Source organism: Enhydra lutris, unplaced genomic scaffold (genome assembly GCF_002288905.1).
Source record: "Enhydra lutris kenyoni isolate GAN:26980312 unplaced genomic scaffold, ASM228890v2 scaffoldscaffold1, whole genome shotgun sequence".
Taxonomy (NCBI): Eukaryota; Metazoa; Chordata; class Mammalia; order Carnivora; family Mustelidae; genus Enhydra; species Enhydra lutris.
This window is the reverse complement of record NW_019154085.1, coordinates 96042520-96068715: the sequence shown is the minus strand read 5'-3', so window position 1 is coordinate 96068715 and position 26196 is coordinate 96042520. Positions and strand designations below refer to the sequence as shown.

The 26196-nt window shown below is 35.4% G+C and overlaps 1 protein-coding gene across 2 annotated transcripts in view; it reads left to right on the top strand.

Moving 5' to 3' along the window:
* The window catches only part of LOC111161039 (RAB3 GTPase activating protein catalytic subunit 1), a 114686-nt gene that overhangs the window by 75833 nt on the left and 12657 nt on the right, over nucleotides 1-26196 (top strand). For both annotated transcript variants that reach the window (XM_022524613.1, XM_022524531.1), the window contains exons 13-19: nucleotides 56-225; nucleotides 2061-2150; nucleotides 4109-4281; nucleotides 5565-5619; nucleotides 5864-6223; nucleotides 13133-13270; nucleotides 16466-16693. In XM_022524613.1, the coding sequence (XP_022380321.1) occupies nucleotides 56-225; nucleotides 2061-2150; nucleotides 4109-4281; nucleotides 5565-5619; nucleotides 5864-6223; nucleotides 13133-13270; nucleotides 16466-16693 (1214 nt within the window). The remainder of the gene's footprint in view (nucleotides 1-55; nucleotides 226-2060; nucleotides 2151-4108; nucleotides 4282-5564; nucleotides 5620-5863; nucleotides 6224-13132; nucleotides 13271-16465; nucleotides 16694-26196) is intronic.

Here is a 26196-nt window from a genome sequence, read left to right as displayed (position 1 = left end):
ATCATTTTAACTTGCTAAGGTTGGTGATACAATTTCTCTTCTATTATTTTTCTAGAAATTGCTGATATAACTCATGCTTTGTCAAAGTTGACAGAGCCAGCACCAGTTCCAATTCATAAATTATCAGTTTCAAATATGGTACACACTGCAAAGAAGAAAATACGAAAACACAGAGGTGTAGAAGAGTCACCACTGAATAATGATGTCCTCAATATGATTCTCTTGGTAACTAAATGTAGTATCTTTCTATGTCTGTATGCATACTCATTTATTCATTATCTATCTGGTCCCTTCTATGTGGCAGACACTGGATTGGGAATATAAAATGAGTAAAACAAAGTGTCCACATTCAGAAAATTCCCACTAGTTTAATAGGAAGAAGGAAAGTAAACCATAGTTAACAATACCATGTTGCATGGGAGTAGTCTGGCAAAATGGCTGTGAGAACACAGCAGAGGATATGTCTGTCTCTGTCTGGGCAGTGGGAATTAGGTCGTGAAGGTGTCATAAAGAAGGGCACTTGAGTTGCATCGTGAAGAGAAGGGTTTTGAAACAGAGGAATAGTGCTGAAATGCTGGGCTTCATCTTACAGTTTAGTATTATTTTAAGCAGAAGGTCAACATCAGAACTAGATTTTTGAAAGCTTCCTTTCACAAAAGTCTGGGGAAAGCTTTATGGTAAGTACTAGAAAGAGCTAAGGTGTCTCCTAGGTATAGAGTGGTGGAAGAGGCCCAGCCTGGGAACCACACACACCATGGTTAATCCTGACTTATTGTACCATTTTGAGTAAGTCATTTAATTTCAATTTTGTCATCTATAAATGAAGCTAATAAAACCCTGTTAGATTGTTTGGAGGATGAAAGGACCATCTATTAAACTGCCTGGTACATAATAGGCCTCTGGTAAATGATGGCTATTCTTACTGTAATTGTAGGTATAATCATATTTCTGGCAATTTGTGCATTAAGATAGTCTTGGAAACAACCTTTTAGTAGTGCAATGAAAAAAATATTGGGCTTGGAAACTTGATGTTAATGTCATCCCAGCCATTAATCTGAATAAGACCCCTAACCAGATTTTAAGCTTGTATATTTGTAAGAAATGGGCAGTAATATTTACCTTACACAGTGGTTTTAGATTAGGATATTATTTGTAAGTGTACCTAGTAGTGGGGGTTGGTACAGAGTAGTTCCTCTAAATTTAAAAAAGTCTGCTGTAATATGTGGCATAGTATGCATAGTAGAAGGAATCACAAGTCAGCAGTACAACAAAACACTTGGGAAGAACAGTGCTAAAAGGACTGAAAATAAATTTCTGCAGAGAAGGCCCCTTCTTTTTTTTTTCTTTAAAGGAGATTCCATGCTGGGAAGCCAAATGCAGGGCCTGAACCCACAACCCTGAGATCAAGACCAAGAGTCAGCTGCTTACCTGACTGAGCCACCCGGCCATCCTGGGAAGGCTCCTTCTTAAAAATATATTCTATATATCCTTAGAGATTTTATTCTAGTTATTATAGGCACTGGATTTTTTTTTTTTTTTTTTTTTTTTGGTCATTCCCACACATACATAAACAGGAACCATGTGGAAAAGATGAACTGGTCATTACAGGTTTAGACTACTTCCCACTTTCTAGGGGTATCTCGTAAAGTTATGGTCTTACATATCATATCTTAATATAATGAACTATATAACTTCATAGAGCCTCATGGATATATGCATATTTAAAATTTTTCTCATAGGTTTTGTCTAATATTTTTTCAGAAATTTAATGACCATGGATAGTAGTGAAGAGATTTTGGTTTGCTTTGTTTAGTCTACAAAACCAGGTGGTTTTAAGAAAAATCTCTGATTTCTAAAATTGGCTTATCACTGAAACTCCATATTTTCAAAGAAAAGCAAAATGTTTGATAAAGTGTAGAGTCCACTGGCCGGTACTGTAAGCACATTGCCATTGTTTTAATAGCAAAACCATGAAAAAATAAAATGGTGTTTATATGGATTATGAATATTAACAAAGTAGGAAATTTGGTTGAAATGTGGGGTTTTTTTTTCTCCCTAAGTTCTTATTCCCTGATGCTGCTTCTGAGAAACCATTAGATGGAAGTTCTTCCACAGACAACAATAATCCTATTTCAGGGAGTGAAGATTATGTAAGTTGGAGTTTAATATTAAAATATTTAAAATGCATTGAATTTCTAAGGGGTTGCTATATTGCTAGTTTAGTAGCATAAGGACTTTTTATTTTTTAATTTAATTTAATTTTTAAAAATATTTATTTATTTATTTGAGAGAGAGAGCAGGCTCACACTCATATGACCAGGTGATGGGGGCACAGAGGGTAGATGGGAGAAAGAATCTTCAAGCAGACTCTCTGCTGAGCACAGAGCCCAATGCAGAGCTCCATCCCAGGGTCCTGAGGTCTTGACCTCAGTGAAAATGAGGAGTTGGCTACTTTGGGGGTGCCTGGGTGGCTCAGTTGGTTAAGCATCTGCCTTTGTCTCAGGTCTTGATCCCAAGGTCCTGGGATCGAGCCCCACATCAGGCTCCCTGCTCATCAGGGAGTCTGCTTTTCCCTCTGCCCGTCTCTTCCGCTTGCTCATGCGCGCACTCTCTCTCTCTCTCTTTCCCTCTCTCAAAAAAAAAGAAGGAATTGGCCACTTTATCTACTGAATCACCCCAGGCTCCTCAAGGATCTTTTTATTTTAAAAATCGCCTTGGCGGGACACCTGGGTGGCTCAGTGGGTTAAAGCCTCTGCCTTTGGCTCAGGTCATGATCCCAGGGTCATGGGATTGAGCCCTGCATCTGGCTCTCTGCTCGGCGGGAGACTGCTTCCCTTCCTCTCTCTCTGCCTGCCTCTCTGCCTACTTGTGATCTCTGTCTGTCAAATAAATAAAATCTGGAAAAAAAAAAAGTTAAAATCACCTTAGGAAAGCTTGAGTAGAGATCATGGCCTCCACTCAAATTATGATACCTTGACCATACATATGTATTTTGGGTGGCAAAAACCTTTCTGGAAACAGTGAAAAAATAAGTATATTGTGTATGATTGTAGGATTTCCCTCATTTTAGACTTTTTATACAATTATCAAATTGATGTTTTGCCATTGTTTCTTCTCTGTATTTCAAAACCAGTGAGTGGAACACTTTTTAATGAAATAAAATGTGTAAAATGAAGCAAAATTTTCATGTGTTCCTTATCTAGGTCTTTAATAAATTGAGAAATGAGATGTTTAAGAGGCATAGAGATAAATCAAACTATTTTCAGTGGTTACTTTGGGAAGTAGATTTCATGAAATAAGGAAAAGCAGAGGCTTTACATTTTCAGTTTATATAGTTCTGATTTTATGTTTCTGATTTTGATAATAAATGTATACTCATAATTAAAAGATTTTAAGGGGTGCCTGTGTGGATCAGTTGCATCTGCCTTCGGCTCAGGTCATGATCCTGGGGGTTCTGGGAAGGACCCCCACATCCTGCGTCCTGCTCAGCAGAGAGTTTGCTTCTCCCTCTCCTTCTGTCCCCCTTCCCCCACACTCATGTTCACACATGTATGTGCTCTCTCTTTCGTGTTCTCTCTCCCAAATAAATAAAACTTTAAAAAAATAAAAGATTAAAAAAAAATATTTGGAATACATCTTGAAGCTCCCACAGAAGAAATTGAAAGTTGTGACTTTAGCTTTTCTAAACTGTAGCATCAGTCTTTTGATCCTTGCAGAAATTTTGAAAACACGGTACTGCCCAAGAACAATTTAGATAGTTAATGTATTAAGCTTTTAATAAAAGGTAGTTTGGTAGAATAGGTTAATTTTGGTATTAATATCTCTCCCCACACAGTTTTTGATTATACCTGCAAATATTTTTTTTAAGAGATTTTATTTATTTATTTGACAGAGAGACGGAGATCACAAGTAGGCAGAGAGGCAGGCAGAGAGAGAGGAAGGGAAGCAGGCTCCCCACTGAGCAGAGAGCCCGATGCAGGGCTGGATCCCAGGACCCTGAGATCATGACCTGAGCCGAAGGCAGAGGCTTAACCAACTGAGCCACCCAGGTGTCCCTGCAAATATATTGTTAACAAGTTTTGCTTTGTTTCTGTTTTGTTAAATCCAGAATCTCTACAATCAGTTCAAATCTGCACCATCTGACAGTTTAACATACAAATTGGCTTTGTGTCTTTGTATGATCAATTTCTACCATGGAGGATTAAAAGGAGTGGCACACCTTTGGCAGGAATTTGTTCTTGAAATGCGTTTCAGATGGGAAAACAATTTTCTGATTCCAGGGTAAAAATTTCAATTTTCGTTTGTATATGTAGGTTTTTTGTTTGTTAGCACAATTAGTTTTTTGACCCATTAATTTTCCTCTTCTAGGAAATCCACCCTAAGAAAGTGTTAATAAACTTTGGACATGATTTATACTCAAAGGTGTTCACTGTAACAAATTTGTAATAGGGGAAAAACGGTGAAGCGGCCTAAGTACAAACATAAAAGAATGGTGTAAATCATGATTTATGTATACAATGGAAAGTTAATGGATCCATTACAAGTTGTTGTCTTTTGTTTTTTTTTTTTTTAAGAATCTCTAGTAACATAGATAATGATCATAATATTTGTAGTAAAGTAGAATATAGTATTTTGTATACCAAGTGCTTTCAGTTTTGCTGATCTATATTTATAGAAACATAATGGGGAAGAAATAAAGCCAAATGTTAACAGCAGTTTTTCCCAGGTGTAAAATTATATTTCTTTTTGTCTTTTATACATTTATATATTTTTCTAAGTCTTTTGTAGTGAACATAAATTCTTATTTTTGTGTGTGTGTGTGTGTGTGTGTGTGTGAACGTAAATTCTTACAGTTGAAGAGAAAACTATTTTAGAGTTTGTAAGTTCAGATACTCAATATTATCTGTAATTTTGGGGGGGAATTTATGTTGACATTTCATTTAATGCAGTAGAAGAGTTTAGTTCCCATGTATTTCAGTAATGCATAAGTTACTGCTCATCTACATATACTAAGGCAGAATTATGATATTAGTAATATAAATTGGTGATTGAGCGAAAAATATTTACTTCTATTTTATTTGCCAGTCTCTGCTTAGCTGGATTATCTCTTGGCCAATTTTTGGGAATTTAGTGGTTTAGAACTAGAGGCAGTTCAGGCTCCCCTTGGCAAAAGAGAGGTGAAAATGAATGGTTTTTAATATTGAGAACCCACTATAATAATTGAGAACTGAATATGTAATCTAATCTCTTTTGTATGGTGTGAAATACTGTATGCTAGCTACTCCCTGGGGTGGATTTAGAGACATTTCTTCATTTTAAGTTTCCCTTAACTTGAGAGCTATTATTACTTTGCTTTTATACTTTGAAAAATATATTTGCTGTTGGTGTACAAGGAGGATAAAATAAATTTTGATTTCTTATTCTTATTTGCCCCATCTTAGTTATCCTACGTATTGAAATCTAGTTTTGATTTCTTATCAAATGGCTGAAATTTATAGTCATATAAGAAATTTGCATACCTGGAGTCATTTTACTAAAACTTTTCCCACTGCTTTATTTGATAGATTAGCAAGTGGACCCCCAGATCTAAGATGTTGTTTACTACATCAGAAACTACAGGTAAAGATTTCCCAATGACAGTATCTAAATATGGTCTTAATTTATTGGAGTTTATTCTAATACTAAATATAGTAATGAATTATAGGCTAGTCTCGTCGTGCTGCTGTAGGTTATTTGTATTGACTGTCATTCACAACAGGGTCCAGGGAAGGGGTGGAGAAGGCAAATTAAATATTGAAGAAGTGGATAGATTTTTATTTTACTTAACTAATTTAAATATAAATGTTATTTCTGTTTTCTTAAGATGTTAAATTGTTGTATTGAAAGAAAGAAGGCCCGTGATGAGGGGAGAAAGACAAATACTTCAGATATGCATCCAGGGGATGCTGGAAAAGCTGGAGACGAGCTGGGGCCAGATAATCTAAAAGATATGGATAAGGAAAAGGGAGAGGTAGGAAAATCTTGGGATTCTTGGAGTGACAGTGAAGAAGAATTTTTTGAATGCCTAAGTGATACTGAAGAACTTAAGGGAAACGGACAAGAGAGTGCCAAGAAAGGAGGGCCTAAGGAGATGACAAGCTTAAAACCAGAAGGACGACTATATCAGCATGGAAAACTCACACTGCTACATAATGGAGAACCTCTCTATATTCCAGTGACCCAGGTAGGATATGGACTGGCTCTTTAAGTTTTAATTGTTTTTATTTTGTTGTTTATATCTTCATTCTAGTAGGGAATGATTGCTTTGGGTAGGAGCAATTCTTTAAATAAGCTATGTTCAAAGATCTAAGATTTCAAATCTAAATAAACTATTGGGGCTTTCAGGTATTATCATTTCTGAAATTGAGAAATGTTTTAAAGTTAGAGTAGATCGTACTTCATCATGGTTAAGGTGATATGTTATTTCTTAAAATGAGTGAATACACAGGTGTTTAAGAAACAAAACTCAAAAATAGAGATGGAACAAAAGTAAAAACCCTTTAATTTATTTGATTAGTTTTGTCTGTTCAAAAATACAGTTCGAAGCCACTTTACACCATTAGGAAGTAGAACAGCAACAGTTTAACACCTAAGGAAGAACAGTAGTTCCACTGGGTTATTTTTACATAAGTACGTGAATATATTTTATTTTGAAAAACTCAATCTAGAAAAAATAAAAGCCACTACTTACTAGTAGCTCACATCTCTAGAAGTAGCTATTGTTACTGGTTTGGGTTATAATTCCTTATACCTGTTACTATATATTGATATATATTGATGTATATATATGTGTATACATAAGATACATAGTTTTGTGGATTTTTTTGGTCTGGACTTTGTTTTTTTAGGATTTTATTTATTTTAGAGAGAGAGGGAGAGTAGTGGGGAGGGGCAGAGGAAGAGGGAGAAAGCAGACTCTCATTGCTCAGCTCGATCTTAAAACCCTGAGATCATGACCAGAGCTGAAACCAAGAGTCAGAAGCTCAACCAACTCTGGCACCCAGGCGCCTCTTTTTTGTTTGTTTTTAATTGTATGCATTGTCGTACAACTTTTTGTTTAACCTAGTATGTCTTGGAGATCTTTCCATGTCATTGCATGTAGGTCTAGTTTATTCCTTTTTAATTGCTGCATAATATTTCATGGCATAGAAGAGACATAGTTTTTTTAACCATTCCCTTCTTAATGCACGGTATGTTATTTGCTAGTTTTTGCTATTATAATGCTACAGTACAAACTCTTGCAGTTTTTCACATATTGTGTGTTCACACTGGAATAATTTTTCTTTAAAGACTTTATTTATTTGAGATAGAGAAAGAGAGAGCACACAGAGGGAGAATGAGAGGGAGAGCAGACTCCCCGCTGAGCAGCGAGCCCAATATGGGCCTTGATCCAAGGACTCTGGGATCATGACCTGAGCCAAAGGCAAATGCTTAATTGACTGAGCCACCCAAGCACTCCCACATATGAATGTTTCTTAAGGAAGAAAATAAGAAAAGGATTTGCTAGATAAGCAGATGCACACATTACAAAATTCCTGTTCAAAAAGGCTGTGCCTTTTTAATACTCTGGTCACTGGTGCATATATAGGAATGAGGGAATACTATTCTTTACTCAACTTCCCTTTCTCAGTTCCTTCCTCACACAAACCTGTATTGAGTGCCTAATATATGCCAACCACTATTCTAGAACTTGGAGATTTAGCAGTAGACAGTAAGGTTCTTGTACTCATAGAACTTATATTCATATTTTATTTAATTTTTTATAAGTAATTGATGTTACCAGTCATGTAAATTTTTACCAATATAATGGACAAAAGTAGTATCTCTATGTTTTAGATTGTTTTCTCTGATTTTTTTATGAACGTAAGCATCATTTAGTACGTTTATTGGCCATCTTTTTCTTTGACTTCCCTGTCATTTTTCCTTTAGGTTGCTGACCTGTTCTTGCTGATTTATATTAGTCCTTCATATTTTAGATATAGGTTCTTTGTTATATATGTTGTACATGTTTTTCTCCTGTCATTTAAAAGACATTTGCTTATTTATTGATTTATAAACTATATATAAAGTGTACAAATCTTAGGGCTACTGCTGGTGAGCTTTTTCATTTTTGAAAACTCAGGTAGCTACCATCCAGATCATGATGTGGAAAATTCTCATCATCCTAGAACAATACTGATGAATAAAAGTTTCTGTGAAAACAGAAATGGACATTTTCTGTCTATCCTGTCCAGTACTATAGCTATTACCCATTTGTGGCCATTGAATGCTGAAGGGTGGCTAATGCAACCGAGGAACTGATTTTTTTTTTAAATTTACTAAATTTACTTAAATTTAAATAGCCTGGTGTATTGGATAGCATAACCCAGTACTCCCCTCCAGGTAAGTTTTTTTCTGACTTTATCACTATAGGTTAATTTTGTCAGTTTTTGAATCTCATACATGCAATTATGTTCTGCTTACTTTTTTGTATATAAAGGCAGTCATGCATTTCTTACTCTTGCATTGAGCCTTTTTAAAACTACCATGTGTGAGATTCATCCATGTTGTCACATGAGTCGTTATTTGTGTGTGTGTTTTATTACTTTATAGTATTCTGTTATGTGAACATGCCATAGTTTGCTCATCCATTCACCTGCTGATGGAATTTGAGTTGTTTATATAAAGTTTGAGCTATTACAAATACATGAACATTCTTTTAAGTGTCTTTTGGTGAATGTAGGCACTCATTTTCTTTTAGATACATTTCTAAGAGTAGAATTGTTTTTGCCATATGGTAGAAATATGTTTTTGTTTTAGTAGATATTGCCACATGGTCTCCCAGAATGGTTGAATAGTTTATATTCCCTCCAACAATGTATAACAATTGTTGTTGATTCCACATAATCCCTAACATTTGGTGTGTCACCAGTCCCAGGTTTGATGATTTCCTAGGAGGACTCACAGGACTCAGCATATAGTTGTGCTCATAGCTATAATTTATTATAGTAAAAGGATACAAAGCAAAATCAGGAATCGGAAGTGGCCCATGGGACAAAGTTTGGAAGATATCACACAGGCTTCTAAGAGTCCTCTCCTAGTTTGGTCACACAGGATATGCCTAATTCTCACTCCAGCAATAAATTATGATTACATGTGAAATGTTGTCTACCAGAGGGAGTTTTTAGAGGGTCAGTGCTCCGAGGTTTTACTTGGAGGGCTGGTCACATTGGCACCCTTCACCTAGCATGTACCTTAATTCCCGATTACCAGAAGGAAAGCAGGTGTTCAGCATAAACCATATCATTTGCACAAATAATTGAGGCACATTGTGCCATTTTTATCAGTTCTGAGTATGATGGGGACCCTGTCAGAATCCAAGTTTCTAGATGCCAGCAGAGGGTCAACTTTGCAAACAGGCCTTTCAGAGGCTAGCAGTCTGAAGTCTGCTATGTTGAGTCTTCTCTGAATGCTTGATTATTTCAGTCATTTTAATTTTGGGCTTTTTGGTGGGTATGTAGTAGTATCTCATGTTTTTACATTTCCCTGGTGAGTGATGCTCCTTAATACATTTTCATATATTGTGTTTTATATATTGTCCATTTGGCTGTCTCCTTGGTGAAGTACTTATTCAGAATCTTTGCCTATTTTTTAAAAGTTGGGGGTTTTTTTTGTATTGTTTTGCTTTGTTTCTTCATATATTTTGTATGAGTTTTTAGCCAGATATATATATTATAGATAACTTCTCCAATCTATGGCTTGTCTATTCATTTTCTTAATGATGCCTTTTGTTGAATAGGCATTCTTAATTTTAATAAAGTCTGAGTTGTCAGTGTTCTTCTTATGTGCATAGTGCTTTGTCTCCCTTTTAAGAAATCTTTTTCTACCCTAGTGTCCTGGAGATAGTCTCTTATGTTTTCTTCTGGAAGCTTTATTGTTTTACCTATTGCATTTATATTTGTGACCCACCTCAGATTGACTGTTTGGTATGAGGAAAAGGTTGATTGTCTTTTCTCTGTAAGGATATATAATTATGTTCCAACACCATTATTCAAAAGAACTGCTTTTTCCCACAGAATGGCAGTAGCGTCTTTGTTGTAAATCATATGATCTTACGTGTTTTGGTCTATGTCTGGACTATTTATTCTCTCCACTACTCTCTATCCTTGTACCAATAAGGTACTATATTACTGTAACTTACAGTCTTTCTGTCTTGTGGTATAAATCTTTTAACTTTGTTCTTCAAGATTATCATGGCTGTCCATTGCATTTTTATGTAAATTTGAGAATCAGCTTGTCATTTTTCACAGTACAAAATAGTCCTGCTGGGATTTTTATTCCATATTGCATTGAATTTATAAATTAATTTAGGGAGAATTGACCTCTTAACTATTTTGAGTCCCATGACCATGAAATACCTTTCATTTTATTTAAGATTTCTTTTACTTTCCCTTATCAGTGATTTATAGTTTTCAGTGTAGAGGTTTTGCACATCTTTTATTAGATTTAATTCATAGTCTTCATTATTTCTTAAATGTTATAAATGGCATTTTAAAAATTCCATTGAAATTTTCCCCCCTAAAATGTAGAAACAGTTGATTTTTGCATACAGACTTTGGATGTAGCAATCTTAGCACATTTACATATTATTTCCGGCAGTTTGTAGATTATTTGGAGTTTTCTGTATATATACTCATGCTGTCTGTTAATATAGACAATTTGAATTTTGATTTTCCAACCTTTATACTTTTTAATTCTTTTTCATACTTTATTGTACTGGACCACCAGTACTGTGTTGATTAATGTATGGATACCTGCTCTTGCTCTCAATTTCAGGAGGAAAGCATATAATAATCGTTGAGTGTATCTGATGTTGTTATCATTTATCATATTAAGGAAGTTCTTTCCTATTCCTGGTTTTTGAAGGTTTTTAATCATGAACAGGTGTTATATTTTATCCAGTGCTTTTCTGCATATTGAGTTTATCATTAAGCTAATCATGAATTTTAAGTGAAACAGCACATAATAAGTGAACACAGTGTTTAGTACACAGTAAGCACTCAGTTTTTACTTTTATTCTTCTGAGCACTTTTTCTTATAAGACATAAGTGGCTAGTATTGCTTCTCAGGATGCAAGGATTTACTTAAAAGTTTGTAAGCAGTTTGTATATATATATTTTTAAGATTTTATTTATTTATTTGACAGAGAGAGATCACAAGTAAACAGAGAGGCAGGCAGAGAGAGAGAGAGAGAGGAGGAAGCAGAGTAGCTCCTACCTAAGGAAGAGACTGAAGGCCTCTGCTCTTGTTCATATAATTTTTTAATTTGTGGTATTTGATATCAGAGGGAGGTTATAATTAAAACCTAACTATTTTGTTTCCAATTGCTAGCTAACATTTATTGAATATGTGCCAGGATTTTTTCTTCACAAGAAAGAGTCACAGAGAGCTTGAGTGATTGTCCAGGGTCCTAGAGCTGGGATTCAAGCATAGGAACGTTGTTTCTAGAGCCCAAGCTCTTAACCACTGTGTCATATTGCCTTACCTATTATTACTCAACCCTGAGTATCAGTGTGAGACTTTAAATGTGATGCATGTTCATTTTACATAAAAGAAAACAAAAATTTGTAGTTCTATAATCCACAGATGATCACTGGTAGAGCAGTTTCTTTCCATTTCTCCTTTATCAAACAATTTTCCCATTATTGTACATTGAGATTCTTTCCATTTATCGCACTATTATAAGTAATCCTATGGTGCTATTTCTAGAAGTGGATTATTGGGTCAGAGAGCATGATCATTAATGCTGTGTATTGATTCCCAGATTGTCATCTAGAAAAGTTTATACATTATGTTCTCTTCAGCAGTGTGTGAAAGTGCCCCATTTAGGTTTGTTTCAAAAATGAGGATAGTAGAAGAAAAGTTATTTTCCTTTGTTTTTTGTTTTACCATGCTCTTAATTTATTTTTGACAGATATTAGCGAAAATTATTTATCTTTGTGGCAGTGGTTCTCAACTGGGGAGTGATTTTTGCCCCCCAGGGATATTTGGTAATGTCTGGGAACACTTCTGATTGTCATGAGGTGGAGTAGTGCTATAGCCCTCTAAAAGGTAGAGACAGTAGATGCTGCTAAACATCCTACAATGCATAGGACAGGCTCACCACAAAGAATTATCCTGTCTAAAATGTCACTAGTGCTGGGGCTCTAAAACCCTGCTTTATAGTAAGCTCTTGAAATCTAGAAGGAATGTATTTATTGGCAAGATGCTCTGAACAGTTATTTCTATTGGGCTTTATGTTACTATCTAGGAATAGAAAAGTTGATTTTTTTTTTTTTTTTGGCTTTAACAATAAAGCAGGCAAGTTTTGTTTGGTTAGTCTTTGGATTGTTGAGTGCTTCATATTTCAGATATAAAATCTAATGGAATCAGTTCTTATAGAACTTTCCTAAGAGCCTTTGAACAGCTTGGAATGTTCAGAATGATTCTATAGTTGTGTCTTCCTTTAGGTTTGCCTTAGCTTCTTTTTTATTTGGGGTTACCATTAAAATCTATAATGTCTCTGATTCTCAAAATAAAAGTCCAAAAACTTCTTGTGGGAATTAGTAATTAGAATATTTTTAGAACCTATACTCAAAGCAGCTTTTCCAACATAAAACTTAGTTATTTGGGGTCTTTTAGTTGGGATTCAATTAATTTGCATTTATTTTAATTTTTGTATTCAAGTTTTTTTCTCTTACGAGTTACAATAAAAGCCTGGTTGTAACTGTGATGGCATATATAAGCATATCGTTAAGACTTCACTTCTTACAATTAAGAGGCAGGAAAATGTTCAGTGCACCCAGATTCCTCTGTCTTTTATTAATCCTGTCAAGGGAGACATGATAATCTTATTTGTTGTGGGGGGGGGTCCTGAAAGTCATATCTATTATTAATTTGTTAATTTTTTATGTGGGTTCCAAAAAACTTGTGAATTTCTCTAAATTCTTTTAAATACAGATCTTGTGACTGCTAGAGCTGATATAATTGTTGTCTTCTATTTTTATAGTTCTGCTTTTTCAAAAAAAAAAAAAAAAAAAGCTATTCATGAGGTTTGTCCTTTTGTGCTTCAAAGGAACCAGCACCTATGACAGAAGATCTGCTAGAAGAGCAGTCGGAGGTTCTGGCTAAATTAGGTACATCAGCAGAAGGGGCTCACCTCCGAGCACGCATGCAGAGTGCCTGTCTGCTTTCAGATATGGAGTCTTTTAAGGTGGGTCACACTGTCAGAGCTTGGGAGTCTATTTTGAGCTATTTTGGGATAAAGCTGTGAAAGTCACTCTCTAAAGTGGTGTGAAGGCCTGAATGTCCTTTTTATTAAACGTTTTGATTTCTTAGTAGTTACAACAACCTACATTTATCTCCTAAAGGTTGTAGCCAGACTTGCTTCTTAAATTTAAAAAAAGAAAAGAACAATCTGAATCGTAGTCAAAACTTGAGAATTGAATCATTTCTTTATGTGCATTGGAATGTTTTTCTTCTTTGTGTGTGTTTAGCCAATTTAATGCTAAACCTTTAGGATTTAATATAGGCTGCTTCATTCAACAGACCTTCTGCTTGCCTACTTTGTGACTTGTTGTGTGATTAGATAAGTAGGAAATACAATGCTTATCCTCAGTTACAGTCTGTTGAAGCTGTGGAGGGAGATCTGTGTAAATAATAACGTGATATTCACTTATGAAGGCAGTGTCAGAAAGGTGACTGACTTTATTGAGTGGGTCATGGAGGGTTTCTCAGAAGAGTCACCTTTTAGGATGAGTGGGCATTTTTACCTGGAGAAGATTATTTTAAGCTTAGATACAGGCCTGTATTAGAACATAGAGGATTCAGAGAATAGTGACCTTTAGCTTATTAGCTTAAAACCCCAGGGAGGAAAAAAGGTCTTTTGTTTTTGAATTACTTATTCTTGAAAGCCGAGGTAAAACCATGTATATTAAAAACAACAACAACAAAACAACCAAGTGGGTAGTCTAGAGGGCCATAGGCTTTCCTTGTGCCTCCTGCTAATAACTCTGAACTGTCTCTCATACCCAGATTTTCCTCCTTGACCTGCTGCTACCTCTAATGGCCTCCATCTCCCCGTTCTGTAGCTTCCAATCAGTCCTGCTTTCATACTATATGCCAGCCTGAGTTTGATTTTTTTTTCCAATATAAATATCCTATGAAAACCGATGTCACTTTTATCTTTCCTGTTAGCAGATTTTAGTGAGAGTAAAAGGGAATGCTTTTATTCTCTGCTTATTTCCCCCATCTTTACCAAAAGAAAAAAAAATCTTCAGGAAACCTCTTGAGAGGTACGTGTTTTTCTTAGAGATAAAAATGATGCAGAAAATCTGAGCATTTTGTTCTCCCATGAGGCAAGAAAGAGAGACTTAATTGTTTTAAAACAAATAGTTGGTAGAATGGATAAAGAGGAGACAGCTGACTCTCAGGACATCTGATAAATCACAAAGGTAGAAAACGGTGTATGTACATGGTAGGACCTCTTTAGTAGCTGTTTTTATACCTGACTTGTAGCTACCTTCATATTTATCTGCCCCTGTCCTGCTACAGCATCCTTGCAGAGGCACTTACAAGATGAAATTCCAAAGTGGAACTGTAAAAGTTTTCCTTATAGAAACATATTGGCTCCTCATGGGAACATTCTGTATAATGACAACACTGTACCTCACAAGATTGGGTTCATTAGACTGTTTTAGACTAACTTGAGTACCTAAAAATTTCTTAAAACATGGTTTTAATTACAAATAGCCAATGTACACATTTGCCTCTGTGTGGGAATCAGTTAATATATTTAAGGTTATAAATTCATTCTAAAATAGACATGGTTGCCTTTCCTTTTTTATATAGGGATGACTCGGTGTTAGGGGCCCTTATGAGAGTCTGCAGAGCTTTGGATGAATGCTGTTATGTATCAGAGGTACCTACACCTTGTGGTAGGACAAGGCCTATTCTCAAACATGTCCTTGGAGTACATACCTTAACAGTAGAAGAAAAGCCATAGCTGAAATGAGCCTTGACCCTCTCCTGGTAACTGTACGTTCAATCTGGTACAGTAAGGTCCAGGCAGATGGAAGAATTTTTGTGTGAAAAGTTTTTTTTTTTTTTTTAACTTCTGTAGTGCATGAATTCAATTATTATTTTCTTTAAGTTCTTAAGTTTTTATGTGAGTATGATGTTGCCTGGTTAATAACCAGATCTTTGTACATGAATCCTGAGTCATGCAGCAATCTTGATCCATTGCAGTTCACAGCATTTTTTTTGTTGTTGTTGCCATGATGTCATAGCCCTTAGAAGTTTATGTTGTTGATTCTCAGTTAAGGACCTTCCTCTGAGTCCTCATCCCTTGGGGGGATTTCCTAAATTGATGGGGGTGGTGAAGCTGAGAGATCGTGAACTCAATGAGGAGAAATGGGCAGTTTTGCTCTTTACATTTAAGACTGACTATTCTTACCATGCCCATTTTCATTTTGGTTGGAGGTTAATTTAATTTAAAAAGGAAGAAAATGATCTGCTTATTAGCATATCCTTGTTAATATTTATATCACTTAATTATTTCAGGAAAATAAAATGGTACTCTTGGCAGTAAGTATATGTTATGGTAGAGAATTTAACCAAGAAGGTATGTGTTTAATATATGCACACATATCCTTTGAGTGTGTGTGTGTATCTCTGTGTATACACTTGCAAAAAAGACTTCCATGCCTTACCACTAACACTGTGAAGCCTCTTCTTTTTCTTAGTCTTAATTGTAGAATTACTTAAAGAATTTTGGTATGCATCATCATTAATTCTATAGACTTATCTACTAAATAAAAGTTGTATTAATTGGTTTCAGAAACCTGAAAAGCAATGGTTTGAATTCCAGTTCCTTAACAGGACAAAAAAAATTTATGTGATAGTAATTTGTTATATAAAGCACAAGAATTTGATGACTGAATAGAACATTTCTGAGGTTAGCTGATACTTACTACAGTACCAGTATTGATTTACTGAGGGGAAAAAAAGAGTAGAGCTTTTCTATTATTGTGTTATTATTCTGATCATATTGTATATTATTTAATTACTTGAGTTTATTTGATATTTTCCAAGTATTGAGTAGTTATAATTTTATACTAACTTATGTAACTTATAATACATTTAAGAGAATTATTTTCACTTCACATCAACTTTTTATTTCTAAATTCATCACGTTTTCTTTTTCTGTAAAATGGAAATAACAAAAGAAAATGCTTTTGACACTTGAACATCTGACCTGTTTTAAAGGTTACACCCAGACTCATGTCACATATTAGGTTTTGTTAAGATTAGGTAAGCTTTTTGTGAAAGTATGATTTTTGTAAACAGGTTTATCACTACCTGTTGATTTTTATTTGATTCTGCTGAATTTTTTTTTGCCTTATTTTAGGCAGCTAATCCAGGTTGTTTTCTGGAAGATTTTGTGAGGTGGTACTCACCCCGTGATTATATTGAAGAGGAGGTTATTGATGAAAAAGGCAACATGGTTCTGAAAGGAGAACTGAGTGCCCGAATGAAGATTCCAAGCAATATGTGGGTAGAAGCCTGGGAAACAGCTAAGCCAATTCCTGCTAGAAGGCAGAGGAGACTTTTTGATGACACACGGGAAGCTGAAAAGGTAACTGAGGTTTCAGTATCCAATACTAGAAAGCTAACAAGTGTTCTAGCATTTTAAAAACTCACCGTAGTAGACATGAAAGCTTTGGACTTGAGAAGCAAAGCATTGAAATTTAATGGGTCTTTTGTATATCTGCTATTCACATTTAAGATTTAAGAACTAGTTGCAACTAAGCTGGGGAATAAGACATGTATATTTTATATATAATGCTTACCATTGGACTGTCTAATAGTATATGTTAGAAGCTTTAAAGCTGGTCACATCCTTTGACCTAGCAGTTTGACTACCAAAAAATTTAAGGAAATAATAAGAAATATTAATGTAGAAGAATGATGTTCAACAAAATTTTCTAGTGAAAAGGTAGATACAACAAAAGTTTCAGAAATAAGGCTTGGTTCAGTATGGTATAATACTGAGGATGGTATAATCATTTGGTGGACTGCTTTGTAATTATTAAAAAAATTTGGAGTTTTGGAGAATCATGAGAACCTCCTGATAACAAATTGTCCTACACACTTTCCCACTTAAATGCCCCAAAACCCCATGAAATTAGTAAAAAAAAAAAATAAATCTTTGCCTTCAGCATTACTAAGATAATAGAGACTATAGTGACCTTTGAATTAACTTAAATAGAGAAGCCACATTTCAGTGGAGTTCCTAGTGCTGTAAGCCTGTATATAGAGAGTGGGGCAGGGAATCTTAAAAAGAAGAGCCCAGGGATATAGGAGACTTGGATGGATCACAGAGTCACCCTAGAGGGAGAGAACCTAACATTAATACTCAGTGCAGAATACTCAATGCAAGTATGGTTTGATAGTTCACAGCACTGGCTATAGAGAAGGGGCTTGAAGTGGGCAGGAATAGAAGTGGACACTCAGAGAGACACTGCCTTGGCAAGAAACAGATGTATAGAGAAGGAATGATACCCCTTTGAGATAAAGCAGTGATGGCAAAAAAGAAAAATGGGAAATTTAGGGATCCTGCAGAAATGCAAGAGAAATAGGACCTACCAGCCTCTATCACCCTTACTCTATCCGTTAAAGAAACGGTACAGAAGAGGGCACTTTTAAACTGTGACATGACTAGGATTGGTAAAGAGCAGATCGTATCCATACAAAACTATTATAAAAAGGCAGAACATGGGCGCCTGGGTGGCTCAGTGGGTTAAGCCGCTGCCTTCGGCTCAGGTCATGATCTCAGGGTCCTGGGATCGAGTCCCGCATCGGGTTCTCTGCTCAGCAGGGAGCCTGCTTCCCTCTCTCTCTCTCTCTCTGCCTGCCTCTCCATCTACTTGTGATCTCTCTCTGTCAATAAATAAATAAAATCTTAAAAAAAAAAAGGCAGAGCATACAGATATGAATGTTTGAATTAATAAAAACATTTCCCAGAAAATTGACCATGAAGCAGAAAAAAATTGTAATAGATGTCCTCAAACCAGCATGGCGGATATGAAAAAATCATGTTTAATCAGAAATAGTAAAGCCAACAACAGAAATGGACCAAAAAACCCCACAGAGAAATGAAACCAGAGCTGGTTTAACTCAGGATAGTAATAGAAGTATAAGACATTCATATCAAAAATAAAGACTAAATTACAGAGGGCCCAAAGGAGAATAGATTTACTTTTAAATTTAATAAAAGGTACCAAGAAAAAGCAGCAAAAACAGCCAAGAGAAAGAAAATGGATAATGAGTAAAAGGAATTGAAGAGAAACCAGTAGAAATGAAAGATAGGAAAAGTAGGAATAATATTCATATTCTCAGAGGAAGAACCAAAATATTGGAACAGAACTAATAGTTGAAACTGGAGTCCAAGAAAACTTTCAGGAAGTAAAAGAAAACCCAAGTTTACATATTGAAAGGGCTCTTTCACTAGATGCAGGGGAAAATACCATAAATAATGAACTCCAAAATACATCACTTTGAAACTACTGAACTTAAATATTTATTTATTTATTTATTTATTTATTAAAAGATTTTATTTATTTATTTGTCAGAGAGAGAGAGGGAGAGAGAGCAAGCACAGGCAGACAGAATGGCAGGCAGAGGCAGAGGGAGAAGCAGGCTCCCTGATGAGCAAGGAGCCCGATGTGGGACTCGATCCCAGGACGCCGGGATCATGACCTGAGCCGAAGGCAGCTGCTTAACCAACTGAGCCACCCAGGCGTCCCTGAACTTAAATATTTAAAGAAAAAGAGATTCTCAGGACTTCTAGTGAAAAAGATAAAAATAACTTATAAAGGAAAGAGAATTAGACAGGTGTCATATTTCTCAAGACAACATGAACAGCATTTTCAAAAAATGTAAGCAAAAAGTACAAACCAAAGATTTATATCCTACCAAGATGTCCAAATAATCAAGGCTCTAAGAAAATTTTCTCGAGGTTTTGCACATATAAATTTTTGTACACATGCGCCCTTTCTGAGGAGTCCACCAGAATTGCCCTAATAGAACTTTCTATAGTGTTAGAAACATTCTACAGCTGTGATGTTCAAAATTACAGGCACTGGCCATATGAGACTCTATAGCATAACATAGGAACTGAATTTTTAAATAGCCACATGGGACTAGTTTCTGCCTTGTTCATATTGAACAACATAGTATAGGAGGATGAACTTGATCCAACCAAGAGATGACTGTAGAAACTTTGGCAAAGGGCCAGTGGTGAGCATTTTATTTCTTTAGTTTTAGAGCTAAGACTAAAACTAGGTGAGGTTGTGAGTAGAAGAAAATGGTAATCAGATGTGATGGCGTTTAAAATTGTCAGACCAGATTATAAAACACTTACAGCAAGGGAATTAAGGACAGTATAAAAAGTATTACTGCAAAGATCTCTACTAGAATAAAAATATAAACCACCTTTTTTTTTTTTTAAACGCAAAGAACACACCAAATAGAGAAACACACATAGTAATAATCAAACACAGTATAGTGAGTCATATAAAACCCAACTCTGCTACAAGGGTTTCAGTGATTCAGAAAGGCTACAGAGTCATAATGGATAAAATAAAAAAGACAAGAAATAACAAGTGTTGACAAGGATGTGGAGAAAAAGAACCCTCATGCATGGTTGGTGGGTATATTGGTATATTACCCAAATTGGTATATCCATTTTGGGTATATCCACTGTTCCCTCAATTAACATATGATCCAATAGCTCCACTACTGGGTATTTACCCAAAGAAAATGAAATCACTAATTTGAAAAGACACATGCACCTCTGTGTTTATTGCAACATTATTTACAACAGCCAAGATATGGAAGCAACCAAAGTGTCTATTGAGAGATGAATTAATAAAGAAGATTTGATATATATCTATGGTAGAATATTACTCAGCCATGAAGAATGAAACCTTGCCATTTGCAGCAACATGAATGGATCTAGAGAATGTAATCCTGAGTGAAATAAGTTAGAGAAAGACAAATACCATGTAATTTCACACATAAGTGGAATTTAAGAAACAAAACAAAGAAAAAGGAGGGGAGAAAAACGGACTTTAATACAGAGAACAAACTAATGGCTACCAGAAGGGAGATGGATGTGAGTGAAATAGTTAAAGGGGATTAAGAGTACTTATCTTGATGATCACTGAGAAGTAGATAGAATTGTTGAATCACTATATCATACACCTGAAACAAATACAACCTTGTATATTATGCTTCAAAAAATTAATGAAATAAAAACCAAAATACATAGAGATATGATCCAACCAAGGGTATAACCAAATTATTCCCTTAGTTTTCTGCCAATGCTTAATTATATGATTAAATTTTATTTTATCACTCACACAAAAATATTACAAAGTAAACAGTAGACAAAGATTTACCAGGTACCTAAGGACAATAAAGAAAGCAGAATTTATGATCCTGATGTGAAATAAAGTAGAAATAAAGCAAAAAAGCATTAAATGATGACACAGAGATGCTTTATAATCTAAAAGAGGTATTTTACAATGAGGATGTAACATTTGTTAATGTTTATACACTAGATATCACCGTAGCCATCTATAAAAATAGGAAACCACAGGAGATAAGGGGAGAAACAGATTGAAACACTACTAACAGAGGGTGTTGAACACATTACTATTAACACAAGACAGTCAAATAGACAAAACTAAAGAAAGATTGAAACAAGGTAATAAGGTTGATCTGTTAGATATATCCCAAACACTACACCTGGACAGTAGAAACTACCTTTTTTTCACATGCACATGGAAAAGTCAGAGAAACTGATAGAATATATTAGGTCTCATATCAGCAGGATTCATAATGGAAATATAACCAGTACTCTGATCTCTGCAGTAAAACTAGGAATTAGAAATGAAACAACAATAAAAATCTAGGACTTCTACCTGGAAATGTAAAAGCCTTATATTAACTCTTGGGTAAAAGAGAAACACTGAACAAATTTCTGAAAAATAATGAAAACATTATATACCCCAACCTATATTTTAGGAGTGATCAAAGGAAGATCCATAGACCTAAATACTTGGATCAAGAAAAAACAGAAGAATGAAAACTACTGAATTAATAAATTTCTAACTTAAGAAGAACAAAGTAAAACCAAAAAAAAGTGAAAGGAAGGCAGTGATAAAGATAAAAGCAAAGAGTGTTGAAGTAGAGAACAGAAAAGCAGATCAAATTAATAAATCTGGTTTTATTAAAAAAAATCAAAATAGACACATGGTTGACTGCTTTAATCACAAGAGAGAGAATAGCATGCACATACAAAATAAGAAATGGCAAAAAGTGCCAATAGCTTGATATGGAGGAAATAGTAGAAAAACAAAAACAAAAAAAATCCCCAATACTTTGTATGATTTTGTATATAAATTTGTATAAATTTGAAAATGAAACTGATGATTTCCTAGGAAAATACAGTATATCAAAAATGAATAAAGATAGAAAATGTAAGCAGACATTTCCATAGAAGAAATGGACACAGTTACCAAGAAATGATCCCATAAAAAACTACCAGTCCTAGATGGTTTCACAGGTGAATTCATCTAAGTCTTGAGAGACCACGTAGTCCCTGTGTGCTACTTATTGTTTCCATACATACCAGTTGGAGGAAATATCCCAAACTCTTTTATGGGAAATATTGACTATAACCTTGGTCACTAACTCTGATAAAAGTAGCATATAAAAGAAAGTACAGATTATAGTACTTAAGAAATTGAATGCAAAATCCCAAGTGAACAAGACTCTCCCCACTTTAAGAAAATAATACATGTTGACTGAGTGCAGCAATGATTATTTGGAAATCTACTTATTAACTTCATTAATAGGCTTAAACAGAAAATATATCATTTCCATATATACTGAAAAAGTCTTTGATAAAATTTAATACTCCTAATAAAATTGAGAAATAAGAATGAGTAGATATTCTTAAAATGAAAAATATATATAGACCTCAATCCTAAACACAGCATCTTAACAGGGGGAACCCTAGAGTTATTCTCACTAAGGTCAGGAATGAGGCAATGGTGCCTACTGTCTCCACTTCCATTTAATGTTATTCTGAAGTTATTACCCGCTACAATTAAAAAAGAGAAAGCAGGGGCGCCTGGGTGGTTCAGTGGGTTAAAGCTTCTGCTTTCAGCTCAGGTCATGATCCCAGCGTCTTGGGATCAGGCCCCGCATCGGGTTCTCTGCTCAGCAGGGAGCCTGCTTCCTCCCTCTCTCTGCCTGCCTCTCTGCTTGCTTGTGATTTCTCTCTCTGTCAAATAAATAAATAAAATGTTTAATAAATAAATAAAAACATAGAAATAAAATTATTTTTAAAAAAGAGAGAAAGCAGAAGCCTAAGACTTGAAAAGAAGAACTTTTTATTTGTAGATAAGGTAACAGTATACCTGGAAAAACCTAAAGAGTCAGTGATGAAAGTAATTCCTACAGAAGAATTCAGCAAGGCAGCAGGATATAAAGTTAATATGTATCTAGCTGTAGTCATATACACAAATAATAATCACTCTGAAGATGTAAATGACATTTTCTCTTCATTATAAGAGGGAAAAAAAATGGTGAAATATCTAGAAATAAACCTAACCAGAAATGTTAGAAATATGAATAAAGACAGTAAAACTCTCTTGAACAATAGATATTGCTTGTTCTTGGTTAGAAAGTCTCAACATCATTAAGGTCTGTTCTCTTTACATTAATTTATAAATTTAATGTAGTCCCAATAAAATACCAAAAGTCTTTTTTTTTTTTAAATACCAAAAGTCTTTACCATGGAGCCAGACAAGTTGATACTTAAATTTATTTGGAAAAATAAACATGCAGGCTTAGGACTCAGGGGTTTAGAGAGTGACTGTTAATGGGTTTCTTTTTGGGTGATGGGAAGGTTCTAAAATTAATTGTGATTTTGGTTGTACGACTCTGAATATACCTAAAATCATTGGATTGTACACTTTAAATGGGTAAATTGTTATTTTAAAAAAGCATGCAAGAGTAGATTGAAAAGAAAGAGCTATGAGGTAGGTAAATGGGTGAGGGGTGGCAAGGGCAGATGGGGGCCAAATAACCTGACCAGCTACTAAAGCATAGTACACAGCCTCATTATTTATTTATTCATTTAAAAAAAATTTTAAACATTTTATTTATTTATTTGACAGAGATCACAAATAGGCAGAGAGGCAGGCAGAGAGAGTGAGAGGGAAGCAGGCTCCTGCCGAGCAGAGAGCCCGATGCGGGACTCGATCCCAGGACCCTGAGATCATGACCTGAGCCGAAGACAGCGGCTTAAACCACTGAGCCACCCAGGTGCCCCACAGCCTCACTATTTAAATAATGGGATAACGGTGCATAACTAGACAGCCCAGTGAAACTGAATAGAAAGTTCATGGGTGCTTATAGAAATCTAGTCTATGATAAAAATGGCATCTCAAATCACTTTTATTTTTTAAAGGGGGTTGGAGAGGCCGAGGGAGAGGGATAGAGAGAATCTATACATGCTGTGCATGGAACTGGACTCAGGCTTGACGAGGGGCTTGACCAGGGGCATAATCTCACAACCCTGAGATCATGCATGACCTGAGCCCAAGTCAAGAATCTGGCGCTTAACTGACTGAGCCACACAGGCTCCCCTTGATGGCCCTTTTAATAAGTTGTTTTGGGATAACTGAATAGCCATTTGGCAACAGATAAAATTAGATCTGTTTCTCGTACCACACACAAGAATGGACTGACAAAGAAAAGTCAAAAGACAAATGATAGAAATATTTGTAAACTGGGAGAAATATATGTATTTACAGATAAAGGGCCAAAATACTCTAGAAATATGGGCAAGAGGTATGAGGAGATAACTCATCCCCCCAAAAGATAATTACCCTTAAACTTTTCAAAAGATGTTCAGCTTCATTCATAATAAGAGAAATGCAAATTAGAAAATTTCACTGAGATAACCATTTTTCACACATCACATTGGTAAAAATTTAACAGCTTAATTAACACTCAGGCCCCGAGGCCACAACTCTCCTACATTACTGGTGAGAGGCAGGATGATACAACCCCAGGTGGAGAGGGACTTGGCAGTATTTAATGAAATTTACATATGCATTTACCCTTCCACCCCAAAAGCAATCCCACCTCTAGGAATTTACATTAATATTTTCTACAACAAAAAATAAAGATGCACCAAATTGCTCATTGCTGAATAAATTATAATTAGAAAATAGTGGAAACTCTCTCTATGCCCCAACTTAGAAGCTTTATTGAATACTGTGGTTCATCTACATAACTGAGGACTATGTAGCTGTTAAAAATAATGAGGAAAGGGCGCCTGGGTGGCTCAGTGGGTTAGGCCGCTGCCTTCGGCTCAGGTCATGATCTCAGGGTCCTGGGATCGAGTCCCGCATCGGGCTCTTTGCTCAGCAGGGAGCCTGCTTCCCTCTCTCCCTCTCCGCCTGCCTCTTTGTGTACTTGTGATCTCTCTCTGTCCAATAGATAAATAAAATCTTTAAAAAAAAATAATGAGGAAAATATCTATTAACTGATAGTGATTTCTAGGATATGTTTTTAAGAGAAAAGTAAAGTGCAAATGAATATATATATATTATGCTTCATTTTGTGTAAAAAGGGGAGATTAAGAAAACATGTGTCTGTTTATCTTCACAAAGAGAAATTTATCTTCACAAACAGAGAACACTGAAATTAGTTATCCAGAATGCTTGAAAGGGGAGGAAAAAATAGAGTAAAAGGAATATGGGAGGAAATGACATTTAGGAAAGAGTATACTTTCTATATACTTTTGACTTCTGGAAAAATGTTAACTGTCTGCATATTCAAAAATTAAAATAAACCAACAAGGATGGAAAGAGGGGAAATGACCAAAACTGAAAGCAAGCAGAGGGAGATCACATAAGATATGTTTGAATATATACCCCCAGGTATGGGGAGAGTTGGGAGAGAATTGCAGATAAATCCTAAACTCTTTTTTCTAGATTTGTTTTTTTTGTAGTGGTGTTGGGTAAGCAATTCTGAAACTTTTAGGTGGATCAGTTTTTGAGCAAATGAGTAATTAAATGTGTTGGTGTTGTTGGAAGCCAGAATTCTCATTGTGGAAGTGAGATACAAACATGGAATTGAAGAAAGAAAGGAAGACCAGATGGCAGTGCATTGGAATTGGTGGTATTGGTGTAGACCCATAGGTTTCTAAAGTATGGATAGATATGTGGGTATGTCCATATGCATATATATTTTTTCTAGCTTTTTTCTGAAGGAGTCTAGAAGAAGTGACATCTCAGTAGCAGTGAACACACACACATATACATATATATTGATTTCTAGAATATTCCTCATTAAAAGCAACCAAGCTTTCCTCAGTGAAATAGCTGATTTCAGAGTTGGGACAAGGAAGGTATGAGTGTGGAACATTCTATGTTGCCAGGAAATAAGGAACTGCTTAAAAAAAGTTAGGGGCATAACATAAGGAGGTAGTTTGAAGGGATTCTTACTCACCAAATCTGCACAGTTTGAATGGCAAATAACTAAGGAAGAAATGAACTATAAATGACTGGGAAAAAATTGGAACCCATGGGTCCACATTGACAATTTGCAGATAAAAAAATGGGAGAGATTGGAGGCGTTTCAGCTCAAAGATGACCGATAAATTATGGAGGATATACTGGAGTAGGAAACTCTTCATTTTACGACCATATTCATAGGAAAGATTGGTTCATGTGAAAATCATCAGAAGATGTCTAGGTGGGAATTTGGGTGAAGGGTATCATAGTTGCATGGTTTTAAAGTGTCTCTCCAAGACAATTGGAAAATTGCAAGGAAATAATAATTGTGTAGTAGAGAAATGGGGCAATACCTTGAGTGGATGTTCAAAGCTAATATTACTAATAAGGGGTAGATGCAGGTTGTCTGCATTGAGATGTGATACTCTGAAGGATCCAAGAGTACTTATGCACTGACCCATGAGTGCATATTCTGCATCTAAACTTGAGGAAGCATTAGGTAAACCCAAAATGAGAAACCTTCTGTTCTAAAAAAGAG